A 20,986-nucleotide genomic window follows, 5' to 3' on the forward strand; every position below is an offset into this window, starting at 1 on the left:
ACCGAGTGGTGCATGCAAACCAATTTGATAATTGAGAACATTCAAGAGACGTTCTATAATGTAAGCCAAGACCAAAATCATGTAAGCTGGACACGTCAAAGGCACAACTTGATAACCTGAAGAAGCGATTTTAATTAGAGCAAACCGTAGAGAAGAAAAGAAAAATAAGTGATAGATCAGATATCACCCTTTACAACCGTCTTTCCTCTGTTTGTTACTATGTTTCCACCACCGACAACTATCTTTTGCGACCGACGCACTCCACTCTCTCTCCCTCTCTTAATATTAATTAACGACCTCTGGAAATGACCATCATTATAAGAGGGGGATCGTTATATGACTATCATTATAGCATAAATCCCTTCAATTATAAGAGGGGGATCGTTATATGAACTCCACCTAAGAGTGACTCCAAAGTTACTTCACTTCTAAAAATGAACTTACAAAATGAATTATAGACTAATTTTTTGTGGATTTACACATGGAGAACACTCCCACCAAAATTAGCTCAATTGTATATGTGTCACATTATCAAACGTTGTATCGAAATTAAAAAAATATGAACCGTTGGATAATTTTATAACTTTCTAAACGATTTTTGATGAGATTATATATCTTCAAATGAGCAAATTTTTTGTGAGAATGATCTATATTAAAGACAGCTTCTAAGTTAAGTGGTGGACATCATTTGGAGTTCGTTTTGGTGGAGTTCATATAACCATCTCCAAATTTAAATCTTAATAGAAATTAAAATAGATTTTTCTTAATTGTGTTTGAAATTCTTAATACAAAAACGGTGGTAATTATAATTGCTCAAATCAATTTAGCAAGATTGTACTAAACCAGAAATCAACCCAATTTACTTTTTGTGGGCAATGACTTTGGGTGGTGACGATTATGCTGTAGCTTGTATACAGTGAGGAGGAGAAATATATGAGTTTAAAATAAGATGAAAAGTAAGAGGAAGAAATAGAAATGGATAGGGATTAGGGATAGATGACAACAGCATCTTTCGCACTTGCCAACGAAGACTTCTCTTATTTGTGTGGTGCTGGCAATGGATAGAACATGAACATGAGAACACTTCTCTTTTTTCCTTTTTTTCCCTGGTTTACCACTTGAACAAGTTCCTCAAGTGGTTTTGAGTGCTTTTGATTAATTTCCTACTCTACTTAATATGTTGATAATTCATTCACCAATGATTCAGTCACATTTACTCTCAAACAACATTTACCCAACACTACAGTTTACAGAATATCGAAAAAAACACACACTACAGTTTACTGCTTTGCTCATATATTCAACACCCAATTGACGCGTTATAATATGTTAACTGCAATACCAATCATACAAATAAACCCTAAAAAAGACAAGTAAAAAAATGTTCTGTAAACATATATAATAAGTAAAATATGGTACTTGACTTACAAGTTTCCATAGCTTTCCAAGCACGAACCCATGGCGTTTCCCGCCATGCTGCAAAAATAGCAAACCTCTCTCTCTCTCTCTGCAAAGCAAAACCCAGCTGCAAAAACTTCGCACAACGAGGCAGGCTATTTGCAACCGCAATTTTTTCTAATGGCTGCTGGGATTTTGTATTTTGGAAAGGATACTAGAACCTCTTAAAATGGCAGTGCAATCTTTTGTTATATCCTAAACCATTGTTTACAAACATGAACATCGCCACCCACGAAGTTCTATGATCAAACTCCCAAAGAAACTTGTTCAATATGCGTTTTTATAAAAGCACTCTGGACTAAATTCTGCTAGGAGACAAACAGTCTAGGAGAAGTTAACTGTATGAAAATTCACATAACAGCAAACGTTGAAGTAGGTTCACTTGCACAATAACTGTATTTATTTTTCTGGAAACAGCACTTTATTACACCTCACACTTTCCTCCAGGTCCTCCAAACAAGAATGACGGCTTCAGGAATACCGCGCCCGGATCATATAATTCTAGACCATAACAAGTACAACGTCAATATAACTCTCGAAACTATGTACAGGAGTGTAGTACATCCAATTTTCATCCTCATAACGAAGTGATCGAATATAGCAGGCCCTCTTATAGTCATCGTGAGGATAGTGTCCATTCCCCATTGGTGGACTATCATTTGGTGGCCCTCCTGCCAGTCCTCCCCAAGCAATTATAGAAGCACCCCCATCTAGACATCTAGTTGTGGAAGTAGAGACTTTGTAGAAGCAATTATAGAAGCACCACCATCATTACGCGGGGTGGCTTCCTCCTAACCTCCCATATGATATATACAATTGGACTTGCATTCTTACATTTTAATGCTTACAGATTTGAAGGCTCTTTTATCTTCCATTTTTCCATACAAACCACATGAGAAGCTCAGACCAAATTGTAGATTAATCAAGTGCTCAGGTCAAATTTTCTGACGGTTAAATTGTATTTCGATTATGGAAGATGTAAAGTGCAAAGGCTGAAACTAACCCTATCTATAATGGACACACGGGTGATAATAAACAGAATGCAACTATACAAGTACTCCAACAAGGTATAAAGTGAGGGATTTTCTAACTACTACACCTGAAATGTCTTGATGGGTGGCTTGTTGAGAATTTTGAACTGTCTTTCCAATTCAATATCTTCTTCATCTGATAAAATTCTCCCTGGCAAAGAATTAGGGACAAACCCAAAACCGCTAAATTGATAATAACCTTCAAACTACTCATGGTAAATCCCAAGCAACCCTCCGGTTTCAATGGTGGAAGTAGAACTATTTGTCATGTATATATAAAGTACTTAGATGAAATGCCATTACTTGTAATTTGATTCTATACTTGCTAATAAAGTAGGTTTTGATTTCTTAGTATGACCAGGATAGGAAATAATCTTTGAGTGTTTACAACCTTCAAGCTCCAACTGTAAAGCCAATCCATCCAATTTTCTCTATGATTATATTCTTACCTTTTTTTTTTTTTTTTTTTCGTTAAACAATTCTTACCGTTTTGGGAATGTACTATTCCCTGAAATTATGGCTATGTTTGAAGCGAGGGAAATTCCGGGAACACCCTGAAAGGCAGGAACTGTGAGGAAGGTTTCGACTTTCGAAGATACCGATCCGACCAAGAAGACAAAAGAGAGATAAACTACCAATGGATTATGGAGATGAGATGAGAGAGAGGTAGGGAGGGGAAAACGATTGATCCTGTGGGAGAAGAACAATGAAGAGGGTTCTGATTTTTTTTTTTGAAGAAACAGAAGAAGAAGACAGACGGGACATATATTTGGGCGACAGACAAGTGATTTTTTCTCCCTCATTGCAAAGGCCACTCACTATCTCGTTCGACTATCTTTACTGTTGTAAATCTTTTCAAATTCTTGTAAAACCATAGGAAAGAAAATCTCATCAGTGTTTCCTATGTTATTGTGTTCAGCGCTTAGAATAAGAGAAAACGGTTTTAGAAACAATGCCACTCAGGTTAAGCACTTGGAAGTTTTTAGTGCACATTGAGATCAGTAATCATTTATCCTACCAAACACTAGAAATCCAACAGTAATCACGAGCAACACAACACTTATCTCTCCCATTGTATTCTACTTGTTATGTTCATATTCATTAACCACCCATTGTAGATTACTCCAATGATTTGATCAAATTTGTTCTCCAAAAACAGATACCCAACACTAGAGTTTACTACTTACTTCCATGCCAAAAAAACAAAAAAACCCAATTGACGCATTTGATCAAACAAATTAACAACAACTCAAGTCACACAAATAAAACATTAAAAACGACTAGAAAAAAAAGTATGTTATGCACACATACAACAGAAAGAGATGGTACTTGACTTACAAGGTTTTAAAGCTTTTCTGTGAGTGGATTTATGTGCTTGTTGACATTTCTGTGAGCCAAAATAAGTTTTGTTTAAATATCAAAACAAATAAGTACATAAAGGTAAAAGAAGAAACAAAAAAAAAAAGATTGTGGGGTAAAAGAAGAGGCAAGATTAATGGAGAGATTGACTCATAAGCCAACCAATTTGAAGACTGAAACCAAATTATTCTACAAGTCAACAAAAGCAGCAAAATTATTCTACAAGTCAACCAAATTATTCTACACGGCCAGATTAATGGAGATCTTGACAGGCAAGACCAAGTACACCTCGCAATACTCCTAATTCTACAATTTACAAAGATGATTTCAAAGGCAATATTAATGGAGATCTTGATAGGCAAGAAAAAAAAAATTGAAGACCAAGTATACGTCGCAATGCTCCTATATATTACTACACCACATACCTTTTAGTTTATACAATTCGCAAAGATGATTTCAAACCTGCAGGCATTTACATTACTTAACTCTGCAGGCATTTACATTACTTAACTTTTACATCTAATAACTTCATCTATTAACTTATGTAAGTAACAACTTTTGGCACTCGGCAGTGTTGATGCTCACCATATGCTTTTAAGACCGAAACATAAAATGTTGTTCTTAGAATCTGTACAAAAGCGTGGTCATGTTTGCTGCTGTTTTATTCGTAGGTAATGCAAGTCAGCAAATGTAGAATCACCATTTATAACCACTAAAATCTCTGGACAGAAAACACAATTTGCTACAGTCAAGTTTCTGAATGCTCGCTCAACCCAAAATCCATTACTATTTGAAGTGGTAACATAAATTTATCCTGGGAATAATGTGGGTCCACTACTGATTGCAGGAGGATCTCTGAAGTCTGAAGTCTGAACTCTGTTTCTAGTTGCTGTACACATATAATCTTTTCTTGAATCCTCATTTGCAATTTCCATTTTTGAATACGATGATTGTAGTAGTCTATTGCAAATCCTTCAATCTGTTAAATCTGTCTTATAGTTGGTTATGAACAGATTGAGTTACTATAGCATATTCTTTCAGTAAATAAAATTTACTCCTAGAATAGGTTTCATGCTTCTTCGTGACACAGTAATTAGTAACTTGTTCTTTGCAGGGCATAAAATTTGATGCATGATGCCATGGTGACAAACTTAAAATTTACATTCTGCTAGATATTTTTGTAAATCTGATTGGACCTAAGAATTGGTTAGCTGAAACCTAAGAATTGAACTTTCTTTGCTGATAGAACTCTACTAATAAAAAAACAAAAGATTATGGTAGTTTTGCGCTTTTACCAATTTGAATTGTATCTATTAAGAGTTTGAGACTGATCTTGGTCTGCTTAACCCGTTTAAATTGTTTTCGTTCTGAATTTCTTGGCCAATTTTGTTTTACCTATTCCTGCTTCAAGAGCTCTAACAATCATATGAAGAAACCATTTTATTTGAGTATCAGAGAAGGTCCAATACTTCCAAAATAACAACTGGATAACTGCGGGCGTCAGCATAGGGTGGAGAAGAGAGAGGGAGAGATGGGTTTGTGGGTGAGGAGAGAGAGAGAATTGGGTTTGCTCACTGAAGGAGGGAGAGGGAAGTGAGAGATTGAGAACTTACAGAAACCTATCAAACTACTTTTGGGTCATGTACCCCACCTCTCCCAAAAACGTTGAAGGAGGGAGAAGGAGAGAGAAGTGAGAGATTGAAGACTGAAAGAAACCTACCAAACTACTTTTGGCCCATGTACCCCCACCTCTCCCAAAAACGTTCACTCTGCTCACTTGATTATGATCAATGTGGCCGTGGTTATTCTTTTGGCATCTTGCTCTCTAATAGTTTACTTGAAAAGAAAACGAAAACTTGATACGACTTCTTCGCAATCATTCAATGATAAGCATCTTAAGGTCTCTTATGGAGATCGTTCTCAAGCGACTGGTGGATTTTCTCCAACTAATTTTGTTGGTTCAGGTGGTTTTGGAAGTGTGTAAGGGAATGCTCAACCAATATGAAAATGTTGTTGTTGTTAAGGTGTTCAAACTTCAATAGAAAATGAGTTTCAAAGAGTTTTATGGCAGAGTGTGAATCATTGCGTAATATCCGCCATTGAAATCTTGTTAAGATTCTAACTTCTTGCTCTAATGTGGATTGTGAGGAAATGAATTCAAAGCACTAGTCTTTGAGTTCATGCCAAATGGAAGTTTAGAGAAGTGGTTGCATCAAGAGATCAGTGAACAAGATGAAGAATCGAACTTGAGCCTACTTCAAAGACTAAATGTTGCCATTGATGTTGCTTTTGCGCTTCACTATCTTCATCACGAGTGTCATGTTTTGGTTATTCATCGTGATCTAAAACCAAGCAATGTGCTTCTTGATAATGATATGGTAGCTCATGTTGGTGATTTTGGTTTGGCAAAGCTAATTGGGATCACTAGAGAACTTACTTGATAATCAAAGTATCTCAACAAGGGTAAAGGGATCGATTGGCTATGCTGCTGTAGGTAGGAATTTAATTATTGGCATATGCTGATTTCAGTCATTTTTCCAATTCATAAATGCATGAAATCAATATATGGTATAATGCATTAGTTATAATCTTTATGTGCGGCCACATTTTAGTGAAACTAAAATCCTTTTGCCTCTTTTTCCCCGTGTTAAGTTCAACACCAATAACACCCCAGTTACACGAGCTGATATAGGTACAATAGGGCCTTCGATAGTTGAATGTTTTCAGCTCCCGAGCTTATAGCATAGTTATTTAGATAGTCAATAAAAAAAAAATAGTTATTATGTAGATATTTTAAAAGAGCAAAAAGGAATCGTCCGTCAGTGCAAATTAAATGAAAAGTTGTCAGAGAATCCATCAACTTGATCTAATTACTTTTTAGTCCATGTTAGTTGAATTAAAATTCAAAGGATCGATGATGAAAAAACTGTAGTTGTGGTGGTAATTAAACAAGTTTTTTTAACTTATCAATATCTTAACTGGCGATTGTGACACTTTTTCATTCTCTTTGTAGTCTAATGGATGTAAAGCATTGCAGTCTGCTTAATCACTTCTTTTTTCCACTCAGTTTTACAGTGAAGATCCACGTTTCTACTCAGAATGGTTAAGAACATTTACATGATGTGTAAGAACGTTTACATTCGCACAAGCGCATCACTAAGCTTCACCCTATACTGAATGCAGTCTGCTTAATCACTTCTTTTTTCCACTCAGTTTTACAGTGAAGAACCACGTTTCTATTCAGAATGTTTACCCTGAGCATCCATATACTCAACTATTCATCTGACTCAACCTTCACTCGACATTAATGTCACAATGTCAGCTTTGACTCCTGCACTATTCAGACTCGATTCGATTAATTGATCACTTACAATTAGCTAATCCAGATGTAATCCAGATGATTTCATCTGGATAAAATATTTCACTAAAACACAAAGGAAGAAGTGTACAACCCAAAATCCGCTTTTACATTGAGTAATTGGAGGGGGGGGACAAACTAAATACTAGAGGTCCAAGAGAGCATGGGTGCCAGCCTTCCCTCGATCTAAAGAAAATTTGACCACCAGTTGCGCCGTATAAGTCAAAAAATAATTCTACAAGTCAACCAAAGCAGCCAAAAAAGTATGTTATGCACACATACAATGAATGGATAACAGTTGTAAAGTTGTAAAGTAGGGAAGAAAATGAGGTTACCAAAAAAAAACAAAAAAACAGCGATTGTGGGGTAAAAGAAGAGGCGCTATGCTCCTATATATTACTACACCACGTACCTTTGTTTCTACAATTCGCAAAGATGATTTCAAACCAGGCATTTACATTACTTAACTGTTACATCATCTTCCTACTCTTTAACCAGTTGATGTCACTAACAAAACCTTCTATGGCCACCTCAGGAAATGAGACTGATCTCCAGTCTCTAATTGCCATTAGAGATGGAATTGAAGGCGGCTTAAGCTCTTGGAACCAATCTTTCCATTTCTGCCAGTGGCAAGGCATTAAATGCGGCAAGCGTCATCAAAGAGTCATAAGTTTGAATCTTTCCAGCCAGAGTTTGGCTGGATCGTTATCGCCTCATATTGGAAACCTCACTTTCCTAAGGGTCATCGACCTGCAGCACAATCAACTCTACGGTGATATCCCACAAGAAACCGATCGGTTGTCTCGTCTTCAAGAACTCACTCTGTGGGATAACACTTTCGAAGGAGAAATTCCAGTCAATCTAACCCAATGTACTGAACTCAGGGTCCTTAATATAAGTTGGAACAAATTCTCAGGGAATATTCCGGCAGAGCTTGGCTCATTGTCAAAGCTTGAAGTCTTGTTTATTGGAAGAACCAATCTGACAGGAGTTCTACCACCTTCTTTAGGTAATCTTTCGTCGCTTCAAAACTTCAATATACATGAAAATAATTTCGTTGGAAGTATTCCAGCGAGCTTTGGTAGACTGTCAAGGTTAAAAATCTTCGATGTTGGACGTAACAGACTGTCTGGTGAGGCCCCTTTAACAATTTTCAACATCTCATCCTTGAATATCTTAGCAATTGTCGATAACCAATTTAGTGGTAATCTTCCACCAGACATGGGCATCACTCTTCCTAATCTTGTAAACTTCTATGGGGCTATAAATCAACTTTCTGGACGACTCCCAGTTTCATTAGCTAATGCTTCTAAACTTCAACTATTTGATATTTCAACAAACAATTTCAAAGGACAAGTTCCTAAGGATTTTCAATTCCCTCAAACTATGGAATTGATAAATCTTGGAAGCAATCAGCTAGGAACAGGAGAAGCTCATGATTTGAGTTTTATCACTTATTTGACCAACTCCAGTAATCTAAAGGCATTGGGCTTGGGCCTAAACAATTTCGGAGGTGTATTCCCGAACTCTATTACCAATCTCTCAAACCTGGAGAGGTTGTATCTAGGAGGCAATCAAATATCTGGAATTATCCCAGAAGGGATTGGGAACTTGGTCAATTTGTTTTTATTAAGTCTCAAGTCTAATAACTTTTACGGTAGTATTCCATCTTCTATTGGAAAACTCCGTAGTTTACAGGGGTTATATCTGTACGAAAACAAATTGTCTGAACCGATCCCATCTTCTCTAGCAAACAATACTAACTTGAATGACTTGTATTTAGGAAGCAATAGACTGGAAGGCAACATTCCTTCAGGTCTTGGTGCTGTTAGCCAATTGCAAATACTGGGTCTGCAACAAAACAACCTAAATGGTACCCTACCTAAAGAGATCTTTAACCTTTCCTCTTTGCTTGTTCTTAACTTCTCTATGAACTCCTTAACTGGTTCCCTACCTTTAGAAGTAGGAAAACTAAAAAATCTTGTTGAAATGTATGTGTCTGGAAATAAGTTGTCTGGTTTAATGCCTAATACTCTTGGTGAGTGTTTGAGTCTGGAAAATTTATACTTGAACGGAAATTTGTTTGAAGGGATAGTTCCTCAATCTTTGAGTTCTTTAAAGAATGTCCAAGGGTTGGATCTATCAAGGAACAACTTGTCTGGTGAAATTCCAAAATATTTAGAGGGTTTTCCATATCTCCGGCGGTTGAATCTATCCTTCAATAAACTTGAAGGTGAGGTACCAATGAACGGGATCTTTAAAAGTGCAAGCAATTTTTCAATAGCTGGGAATTCTGATCTTTGTGGGGGTATACCTGAATTGCAATTGCCGCCATGCCGATTTAACAAATCTGTAAAGCAAGGTGTAAAAAAACATGGAAGGTCCGATCCTTCCAGGATAGCAATTTTGCTAAGTGTGGCCGTGTTCATTCTTTTGGCATCAGGTTCTCTAATATTTTACTTGAGAAGAAAAAGTAAACTTAAAACGGCTTCTTTGCCATCATTTAGTGATCAGCATCTCAAGGTCTCTTATGGAGATCTTTCTCAAGCGACTGGTGGATTTTCTACAGCTAATTTTGTTGGTTCAGGTGGTTTTGGCAGTGTGTATAAGGGAATGCTCAACCAATATGAAACCGTTGTTGCTGTTAAGGTGTTCAAACTTCAATTGAGAGGAGCTTTAAAGAGTTTTGTGGCAGAGTGTGAATCATTGCGCAATATCCGCCATCGAAATCTTGTGAAGATTCTAACTTCTTGCTCTAGTGTGGATTACGAAGGAATTGAATTCAAAGCTCTAGTCTTTGAGTTCATGCCAAATGGAAGTTTAGAGAAGTGGCTGCATCAAGAGATCAATGAACAAAATGAAGAATTGAATTTGAACCTACTTCAAAGACTAAATGTCGCGATTGATGTTGCTTCTGCTCTTTGCTATCTTCATCATGAGTGCCACGTTTTGGTTATTCATCGTGATCTAAAGCCAAGCAATGTGCTTCTTGATAATGATATGGTAGCCCATGTTGGTGATTTTGGCTTAGCAAAGCTTCTTCCGGGATCAATAGAGAACTTGCATGATAATCAAAGTACCTCAACAGGGATAAAGGGATCTATTGGCTATGCCGCTCCAGGTTGGAATTTAAAGATTGATGTATGCTGATTTCAGTCCTTTTTACAATTTATAAATGCATGAATTTAATATCAGGTATACCGCATCATTAGTTATAATCTTTCCGTGCACCCACATTTTAGTGAAACTCAAATCCTTTTGCCTCTTTTTTATTCCCCGTGTTAAGTTTGACACCATTAACACCCAGGTATATGAGCTTAACGAGGGCCTTGGATAGTTGGATGTTTTCATCCCCGGAGCTTATTTCATACTTAATAATTCATATATCTTAAAAGAGGAAAAAAGAAAGTTAGTGCGAATAAAAAGCTGTTAGAGATAATAAAATGATTAATGAATTTGATCTAATTTCTTTTCAGTCTATGTTAGTGGAGTTCAAATTCAAAAGATTGAGTAAAGAACTATGGTTGTGGTAATTAAGCTAGTTTGTTTTCTTCTATCAATATCTTAATTGACGATTGTGAGGAGCTAGTTTTCCAATCTCTCAATATGTAGTATATTAATGGATGTATGTAAAACATTATGATATTACTATTATATATATTATTTTTATTTATTTTTTCATTTTTGTTACATTTAAATGGTTTTATGGAAACTAGTGATTGATGTATATATTGCAGAATATGGTATGGGAGTTGATGCATCCACACAAGGAGATGTGTACAGTTATGGAATTCTTGTGTTGGAAATGTCCACAGGAAGGAAACCAACCGATGAGATATTTAAAGACGGTTTAAGCCTCCATAACTATGCTAGCAAAAGTTTGCAAGATCAACTTACAAAGATCGTAGATCCAATACTTCTATCTGATGGAGATGACACTTTAGGAGATGCTAATAGCTTGGGAATCAGCAATCACAGAAGAACAAAACTGCTAGAGTGTATGACTGCAATAGTCAAAATTGGGGTTGCATGTTCTGTTGAATCACCGTTAGATAGGATGGATATTAGAGAAGTCAAGAATTTAATTGCACTTATCGAGAGACACATTTCTTGGTACGTACTAGGGTTCACAAAGAACGTAACTGCCTCCAACGAAGGTTTAATTGAAAGGTAAAATCACATCTTTTACAAATAAATGAATATGAAAGAGATAGAAAGAGCTCATTGTTTTGCACTGTAATATTCCTTTGTTTATGTTAATCTGAGATGTGTAGAAACATCTATATATAACTAGAGCAAAAAAGTAATTGAAGGTAGATTCTTCATACATGTGTTTGCTACCCACTAGTACAGGTCTACATAATTCACAAAATAGCGGCCACCTGATCTACTTTTGTGAAGGTGATAGTTACTGTTGATTTTGTATCAATTCAGTTATTACGCAATCTTTGTTAAGACCAACTCACTTCTATACCCCTCTAAAATCATGAAAATCTCCCTTCATTGGCCCCCATAACCGTATTCCTCTACCTGCAGCTGAATTTCTCACTTTGAATCTTTGTAACCCAACAATGGTATATGCAACTAAATATGCAAGGTGGCTCAGATCTGGCCACAGAGGAGAGCAGATGACCACTCCCAATGGAACACAATCCTTATCGTTTGAAAGTTTGACTACACTAGGCGCCACTCTCACTGGCCTGGTGTCCAACACCAGAAGCCATTTCGAGTGGCGTCCCATACTTAGAAGTCAGAACCATTTTAGCTCTCATTATTATATCCCTCTCCACTGTAGGATGAGAATATAAGGATGTATCCACTGAAACCGGTGGAGTTGGTCTAATTGTTAGCAGATACTACATGTTGCCAGATAATGCTCCAGTTATGCATCTGCTCTTCTTACGATCTTGATTGGAGTTCGAGGTTCTTCTTGCAAACTCGGTTTATCATATCAGGTACTCCATTTTTTTTTAGTAGTGATTTTTTTATTAATTTTATGAGATGGGGTTTGTTTGAATTTTGTTTTGGATGTTGGGTTGGAACTTTAATTTGTGTTTAAAGAATTGGGTATTGATTAGATTGGAAATATATGATTGGTATAATGAGTAATGCATTGTTGTCGAGTTCTTAATTATTAAGTTTGTGTTTTAGAAATTTAGAAGAGTGTAAAGTACGAGGATTTTCATGTCGTTTTATGCTCCACTTTGCAGTATGTTTGTGTTCTTCAACTCAAGCTGCAATTAGGCTCATTCCAGGGCACTGTGATCTCATTTGTAAACAAAAACTCCTTTTTATAGATCTTTTTACCTGTGGATTGAGTTTTTGTTTGTTTTTTTTTTGACAGGACATCTTTAGGAGGCTTCGTATTTGGAGGTTATTTGCGTCTGTCTTTGCCTTTTCATCGACACCGGCATTGATGTTTGGACTGTATATACTCTACTACTTCAGGGTATTTGAGAGGCAAATTGGATCCAATAAATACTTGGTGAGTTATCTACCCCCACACGGTTCTTTGTTTGTCTGGATTTTTGCATATTCACTGTGTTGAAAATTTATGTTCTCACTACTGGCAGACAATAGAACCTCTACGCGAATCATGGTCCCTTGTTGGTCTATGCTGCCTTGCAATTTTTTTCTACTACTGAAATATTAATGGTGGTATAACTAGTTAGTTATATCAATCAAAGTCTTCATGTCTATCATTTCTGTTGTGCAGGCCTTTATCTTGTTCTCCGTGGTAGTCTCGTCCTTGTTTGAGGCTATTGCTTTGGCATTCTTTAAAGGTGCACTTCTTTTATTTTCAATTGAGAATTATGGGTTGCCTTTCTGATTTATGCAACTTTGATTTTATGTGAATTTGCCTTTTACTTTCTTTATCATCAGCTTAAAGGTTCTATGATGTCTTTATTTGGTTCCATACTTACGTACTTTTCATTATTATTGCTTACTCAGGGGTGAATGTGTATTTCATCTTGTGCTTTAGTAGATTTGTTGGAACATGGAAGTCTTCAGTCGTTGGTCTGTTAACAAGAAAGCTTTGATATACTCACAATATTTTATTAAACTAAAAAATTGTGAGCGCTTTATACATGTATTTAAAGAGTGAGATACGTACTATTGAAACTTTATCTCACAATTACTAGGGAATCATTTACATTCATTAACAAATCTAAATCAACAGAAGTAGCAAATTCGTAGTTGTAAGATGATGAATATTATCTAAGTAGTTTTTATTAAAATTTTTACTCCCTGGGTTTTAGATGTGGATTTTATATTACCCAAGTAGTAAGATCATGAATATCATTACAAGTTAATTTTATAGGTAAACTATTTAATTAAAACTTATGTTCAAGAAAACTATTTAATTTAGGCTCATTGAGAGCACGTTTATCAACATCTCATCCCCCAAACAATTTCAATATTGTTGGACGAAAATCGACAGCCGTAGAACCACGACTATTTTCTCTATCCAAAGATGTAAGAGCTTTAGACTAATTATTGCTTCTCAATCATGATTATCCTTATAAGTTGTTACAAATTAACAATGGTCTAGGACGGAAAACCTTTGACCTACAACCTCATTATTGTTTCCACAGCCAAAACCATCCACAAATAATTCATGTAGCGACCTGATTGGTTGTCCTTTTCTACTTTTTATGTTTTTGTTTGTCTCACTCTTATGTTTGGCATTAGACATAATGGTTATCTAGAAAGAGCCTAGTTTGATCTGCACTGCTGCAGATTTGGATGATACCTCATGTTTTTTTTTTATGTTGAAAACGTGTTGCTCCAATTTGTGTGTTGTTCGTAACTAGTTTAGTTTACATTTGCAGTTGCACAGATTTGAGATTCATATTGATGAGAAGTTTTAGTTTGTTGGACCATACTATTTGAAGAGTTCACTAGTTTTTTTTTAGCACTTAATTTTTTGATGGATTTTTTTATTAAAAGGATTGTAAAACAATAAATTAGGTGGAAATTTTATTTCTTTGATTTTGCAGATCCGATCCTTCCTTGAACATGCTGGCATCTGGACCTTCTGGTCTTATATTTCCTTCCTCTGTACCGTTCTACTTTGACATCCCAGTTTCAACACGGTTTCACATTTTTGGAATTAACTTCTCTGACAAGTCGTTTGTATATTTAGCAGGTCTTCAGGTAACTTAGTTCTATAACTACTTCATGGTTTTACCTTTTTATCAATTTCAAGACTGGCTCGACCTGAAATAGTTTTCTTCTCAATTAAATGCTAACTGTACTTTTACTGTCACCTCACAGTTCCTTTTCTCGTTGAGGAAAAGATCTATTCTGCCAGACATATGTGGTGTTTTTGCTAGTCTTCTCTATCGTTCGAATATTTTCGGCATATGCCACATCAAGGTTAGTTTTTAGTTTTCCAATTGTTCTTAACCTTGTTTATATAATTTAGCTGGGCATGTTCTTATGTGGCAGTAGAAAGGTTACTTATATTTCACTAGTAGGCTAGTAGCCAGCTTAGTAGTTTTTATTTTTATTTTTATTGGCAAGCCTGTTTTAAATGAGATCAGTAACTCTTTGATGCTAGCGGGGTTCGAGCCCCAGACCTATGCTATCATCACCCAAAAGTTTTTCCGACTTTGCTAGTCGGCACCTGCACTTAGTAGCTTTTCATTGAATAGAACAACAATTTCAGTCATTCAGACTATTTTATACAAAAGATCTATTGAGTCAAGCTGTACTTAGATACAATATTTTGATAATCCAGCTAATTATAATTTTTTAGTTATCTGGAATGAAGAAAACATGACTCCAAAAAAACGGTACTATATATAGTTATAGATCAACTTGTGGAGCTTCTTTTTCTTTTTCTAAATGAGCGATTTTATGTTTTACCATAGGTTTTTTGTCGAGAGTTTCTCTCTTATATTAGGCACACAGATCTCAGTAAAATATTTAGATTGTGAAGTGTACAGGCTGTCTGATATGAAATTGAAACAACTGTATGTATAATAACTAAATGATTATCTGGTTCTTATTGCAAAATCAGTTCCTTTTTATTTCACTTGAACAAGTAATTCCCAATGACCAAATGTCATACAACTCCTAGGGTGCCATATGCATGCTATTTTCCATATTTGGAGCAGTGTTTTGGCTTTCTTTGTTACTTCATGGTCTAAACCTTTCACATCATGTCCTAAATCTTTCCATACATGTCCTAAACCTTTCACATCATGGTCTTTTCTTGACAATGTAATTTGTTTATGGAATAACTTTTGCAGTTCCCGGAATTTGTCAGTTCATTCTTTTCACGACTGTGTTGGCCCACTTTGGGAGGATCATCCCCTTCAGCATCAGACAGGAATGTAATTGGAAACATACCATCTTATACCGGCCGTGAAGTGGAGGCAAGTAGTATTAGTAAATGATTTTTATTGTTGTTTGTCACTTTTGAAGAACTTACGGATGTTAGCTTTGTTTTATTGCACAAAACTATATTCTCACATCATGTATGTTAATACTATTACCATGTGAATTTCTTATCCAAATTTATGTCTGACATTGCTCTACTTTAAATGTTGATGAATCATATGATAACTTTAGCCTCTCACAGATCTTCATTTGCTGCATTGATGTTTAAATTTTGGTGCGTAGATTACTGACTTATAGTAGATCACATGTCACATTCCATCATCCCGCCGCAAGAATTCCACTTTTTGTTTTGCTTTGTTGGATGCTCCTGAGTTAGTGTCTTACTGGAAGGGCATTTTTATTCACACTTGTCTTGGATTCTACTTTGCTTGGTCTTGTGCGTTGTCTTTGTGTTGACTCAAATGATTCTCTTCGGCTTTCCGCAGTATAGCATACGGAAAAGTATTGCTATACCTATAATAGATGACGGGCACTGTGGTTTTCGCTTTTGGGTTGCCTAAATTTGTAATGGATCCTTTTTTTGTATAATAATAAGTATAAGAATAGCAATCACAATGAAAACAAGTAATGGGCGATTCCTTTTGTACTTCCTCTTCAAATATGTCGGGTTCGGATACATTTCTATAGGCGTATTTAAATTTGGGTCGGATTCGGATACCTGTTTTATGTAATTTTTCACATTTTTAATGTTACTTGATCGGGTTTGGGATTTGAATTCGGATTCGATAGAAATATTTGCAAAATATTCGAATTTGGGTTCGGATACTATGAAAAAATTCGAATTCGGACCCCGAACCCGTTCCCTGCCCTACTCTTATTCTCTCCTTGTGAGTTTCACTAACTAATTTTCTTGGTTCAGGGAAATTAACCTCCGCTGCTCCTATTGCTTCTACCGTGGAGCTATCTGACAATTCCATCGCAACGCTGGTTTCAATGGGTTCTGACAGGAACTCGGCAAGACAGCCAAGAAACGACACCAACGTGGCTACAAACATCCTTCTTGAAGCACAATCTCACTAATTCAAACCCTGGTCAGTAGGGGGATAAAAAAGAAAATTGGGTTTTCAAATTCGCAACTCTGACCCATGTTGATCAACTCAGCAACTGTCCAGGGGCTTATGATATCTTTTGTGGTTTGGCTGTTTCGCTGCATATATGCATAGCGCTAGATCATCATTTCACATACACAAATGATTTGCCAAGTTTAGGGTGAAACTATGTAATCAGTCTGGTGTAGTCATTTCTTCATCTGGAAAGATTTGATTTTGTATAGAGATTTGAACGATGTGGTACTTTATTTTCTTTTAGTCATGTTTGTAATGTAGTGGCTGTATGTACCACTGTACTTGTACCCCTACGAACGACAATCATTGGGTACCACTATAAGAGCCGGCCACTAATGAGGGCTTGCTATGCCGCCATCGTGGCGGCCCGCTTTGTCTACTAATGTGGCATTCGGGCATGCCCTCTATTGAAGCAATGACACTGCCCACTAATATGACACCCAAGTTATATATAGCAGGTCCGGAGATATGTCAAGGGATTTTTTCCATATGAAGCTTTAGGAAAGATTTCATACAAAGAGGGAAATATCTCGTCAAATAAGGAAAGGGTATTTTTAGCAATAAGATTCCTATAAATACCCAACAATCATTTCAAACAAAGAACTACGTGCATTTTTTAGACTTGATTCCAGAGAACAATTTGGATCGTGAGGCAGCCATTAGTGGCACGAGTCTCTTTCACTCTCTATCAACCTCTCCAACAAGATCATTAGTGTGTTTGTGTGAGATCTCACCCAAACATAATTGGCGCCGTTCGTGGTCCTTATTGACGGGCCCTCTTCCACGTTCCTTCTTCCAAGCACCATTAATGGCAAAAACTACAAGGTCTCAAAGTTAACAAGAATGCAAGAACACAACAACAACAAGGCGAAAATCCGGAAATACTAATCAATCGAGGAGGTGATAGAACAACCGGCCGCAGCAGATCCGCAAGATCGGCGCTTTTCAACTCTCGGTGCCACGACAACCGGATCTAGGCGTCCGACATCTCGGGCTCCGATGAACTCACCTTCAAGATCTAGATGTTACAAATGCAAGCGAAGTAGATCCGGATAACATGGAGATAGGAGATGAAGACATGCCGTTAAGAAATTTTGCGTCGGAGGTTGAGGAGAGAGAGAAGAGCATAGCAACTACTTGCGTAGCGGTGGACAAAGGGAAGCAAGTACAAAGGGATGGCGCCGATCTTTGCATCTTCCACACCGGCAAAGAGCTCCCGGATCGGTGAAAATCGGAGTGTATCCAACCGACTACAATTTAATTACGGTACATCCCGTCCATTGGAAACGGTCCCTGAGCATCGTCACCCAAGGTCAAACAGACATTCATCTCATTCAAGAAGACGATCCAGATCTCGAAATACCAACAACACTAGGCGTATAAGTGGTCATAACATGACAAGATCATTGAATGTTGATCATAGCGTATCAGAAAGGTGGACAACATCCACCATAAGACGAAATGTTGAACGCCAAGATCAGGACCTCGAGGCAATTGCAACATGACCTTAGACATGGCTTGAATGCGCGACAAACCCGATCTGAGCGGGTTAATGGCCGGTCACCCCCGAATATGGCCACACCAAAGAAATGGGTCCCCGGTTCGCCGGCCTAGCCCGTTTTATCGGCATAGGTCTCCATGACCCAAGGAACCGACCAAATATAGAAGCAAGCAACAAGCGGGGCGACAACAACGTGAGATGCAGCGTAGTGAAGTTACTCCTCAAGTCGTAAGTCTAGAAGCCACGGGTGCACCATTCACGCGAACAACAAATCAAAGACATCATCAAGAAAACAATGACTAATGTGGGTGTCTTTGAAGCCGCGATGGAAAGACCTTTGCAAAGTAAATGAAGATATCGTCGGAGATTTTCTCTAAAAATACAAAATGCAGAGCATCAAAAGGATTCAAACAACCGGACCTTCCCTACGTTCAACGAAGGCGGGGAGGAGACCCAAACGATCATGTTATGGAGTTTAAAAGCGGGGGTAATTCTATGGCGCAAAGATGACCCCATCATTGCAAACTTTTTTCCGTCTACGTTAAAAGGCTCTACGTTGGCTTTCCTTACCCACTCAATCTATCAGCGTCATTTCGGGAATTAGCAAACCGGTTCACGAGATCGGTTTAAGCATAATTGGACCGTCCTAAGGATGTCAACATCTTGCTCAACACCAAGCAAGCAAAAGGATGAAGCATTGGCAAAGTTAAGTAATTCGTTTTAAGCCAAGTGCAAGCAGAGGTCACCGATGTCCCGGCGTAATGATCATTCATGCATTCAAGGAAGGAGTCCATTTCGATAAAAGCGGAATTTACAACTCCTTATGCGGGACCCCCACAATCAAAATCCGATTTGTTTGCACGAACACGCAGTTCATTGCGTGGAGGAAGATGTTAGATCAAAAGCCTCAAGAGACAAAGACTTCGGAGTAAAGACTCAAAGCGAAGGTAAAGGCAAAGCGAAGCAAAACATATCGGAAGGACCACAACGAAGTTAGAATACAACAAGGTTAACACGGTTCGGAGGAAATGAAGCTCACTCCATTAAATGCCAAGTACAATGTGATATATGAAAAGATCAAGGGGGAATAACTTACTTTTTCCACCACTACCCTTGCACGAAAACACTAAGTCTACCGCGTGACAAAAATCTTTGGTGTCACTTCCACAATGATTTCGCCATGAAGCGGGGAGAGAGTGCAGATCCCTCAAAGGGAAAAATAGGAGGCTAGTCGACAAAGGGACAATTAGATGAGTTTGTGCTTTCAAAAGCGGTGAAACAAAATGTAGCAATGGTCGCCACAATGTCATACATATTTGGTCATGCCAAAATCAATGATGTTTCACGAACAAGGCAAAAGTGTGAACAACGAGCAAAGTTTGGTTTCTTCGGGAATTTTATCACGTCAATAACATTGATTTTGTTGAAGGAATTCGTTCGAAACCCGAGAGGCTTGGTCCCCTATGTTTTAGTGATAGAGATCTAATTGGCGTCCATCATCCTCATTATGATCTTTGTCGTCATTTCGCTTTCGTTGGATTATGGCGAGTTCGGTAGCATCATGATAGATCTTGGAAGCTCTCTGTCGGCGTCATTTTGCAAAGGTTGCTACAAGAACATGCAGCTGTCAGAAAATTTAATTACTACAGAAAGTACTCCAATCATTGGGTTTGACGGAACCGCAACAACTCCAGTAGGAAGAGTCTCTCTACCAGTCACGCTCATGGACAAGTCTATTGACATTGAATTCCTCCTGATGAATTGCAAGTCCCCGTACAATGCAATCCTAGGAAGAGACTGGCTCCACAGCATGGGCGCAGTAGTCTCTACCTTTCACCCGCAAAGATAAAATTCCCATCTCGACAAAATTTGTAAGGTCTTGCGGTGATCGGATGGCTTCCCACGGTATCCGCGAGAAAGTCTTGGATGAATATCGTCGATTCCGGATATGCGGGAAATACAATTCTCGATGAATTCATAGCGGTCTAAATCGAGTTAGCCACGCCGCGATATTTATCTTGCTAGTTCACAAAATGAAGGACCGCCGACTATCGACCGCCTCTTAGAAGTTCAAATTGGGAATTTAGGCGGACAAACAACTTTCATTTCGGCAGAACTGACGGAAAATGAACAAAAAGAAATGGTAGCACTCCTCGGAAAAACAAAAGATCTTTGCTTGGTGGTCGGCGGATGCGGGGATCGACCGAAGTTGCATGCCACACTTGACATGGATCCTACCATCAAGCCGATTTAGAAGCCTAGGCGCATGGCCCCGGATAGAAAACTCAAAGTCGAGAGGAAATTGATCGGTTACTCTCAACTTTCAGTTCATAATGACCGGTTTCATATCCGCGGTGGTTGTCTAACGTGGTTGCAGTGCCCAAGAAAGATGGTAAAATGAGAGTGTGCATTGATTTCACGAACCTTAACAAAGCTTGCCCGATTCATCCCTACCCTCTTCCACGAATATCGGAATTGGTAGATGCCACGTCTGGCTACCCACGCTTATCATTTATGGATGCGTATTCGGGATACCACCAGATCCCGCTAGCTGTTAAAGACCAAGAAGCAACTGCATTCATCACTGACCAAGGGATTTTTTGTTACCAAGTTATGCCTTTCGGTTTAAAAAACGCAGGGGCTACGTACCAAAGGATGATCAACACCATATTCGGAGATATGTTGGGCAAGACAATGGAAGCTTACATTGATGACATGGTTGTAAAATCCAAGCCGCGATTGGCGATCACATCTCGACTTACAATCGGTTTTTGACGAAATTGGCCGAATTCAACATGCGGCTAAA

At 37.8% G+C, this 20,986-nt stretch overlaps 1 protein-coding gene across 9 annotated transcripts; it reads left to right on the forward strand.

Annotated features, from left to right (window-relative positions):
- The first annotated feature begins 7,583 nt into the window (after nucleotides 1–7,583).
- LOC147484510 (uncharacterized) lies at nucleotides 7,584–16,922 on the forward strand. Of its 9 annotated transcripts, none has more exons than XM_086576866.1 (9): nucleotides 7,584–10,327; nucleotides 10,944–11,376; nucleotides 12,060–12,129; nucleotides 12,551–12,691; nucleotides 12,923–12,989; nucleotides 14,208–14,364; nucleotides 14,485–14,586; nucleotides 15,465–15,590; nucleotides 16,475–16,922. In XM_086576866.1, exons 1-3 carry the CDS (start codon nucleotides 7,642–7,644, stop codon nucleotides 12,115–12,117), a joined length of 3,177 nt encoding a protein of 1,058 aa, XP_086432992.1. In that variant the 5' UTR covers nucleotides 7,584–7,641; the 3' UTR covers nucleotides 12,118–12,129; nucleotides 12,551–12,691; nucleotides 12,923–12,989; nucleotides 14,208–14,364; nucleotides 14,485–14,586; nucleotides 15,465–15,590; nucleotides 16,475–16,922. The 9 variants fall into 9 exon arrangements, with proteins under 9 accessions (XP_086432992.1, XP_086432993.1, XP_086432998.1 ...); XM_086576872.1 differs by having other exon boundaries at nucleotides 7,585–10,347; nucleotides 11,743–12,161; XM_086576870.1 differs by having other exon boundaries at nucleotides 7,585–10,327; nucleotides 11,743–12,161.
- The last annotated feature ends 4,064 nt before the right edge of the window (nucleotides 16,923–20,986 follow it).

This window comes from Coptis chinensis, chromosome 8 (assembly GCF_015680905.1).
Source record: "Coptis chinensis isolate HL-2020 chromosome 8, ASM1568090v1, whole genome shotgun sequence".
NCBI lineage: Eukaryota > Viridiplantae > Streptophyta > Magnoliopsida > Ranunculales > Ranunculaceae > Coptis > Coptis chinensis.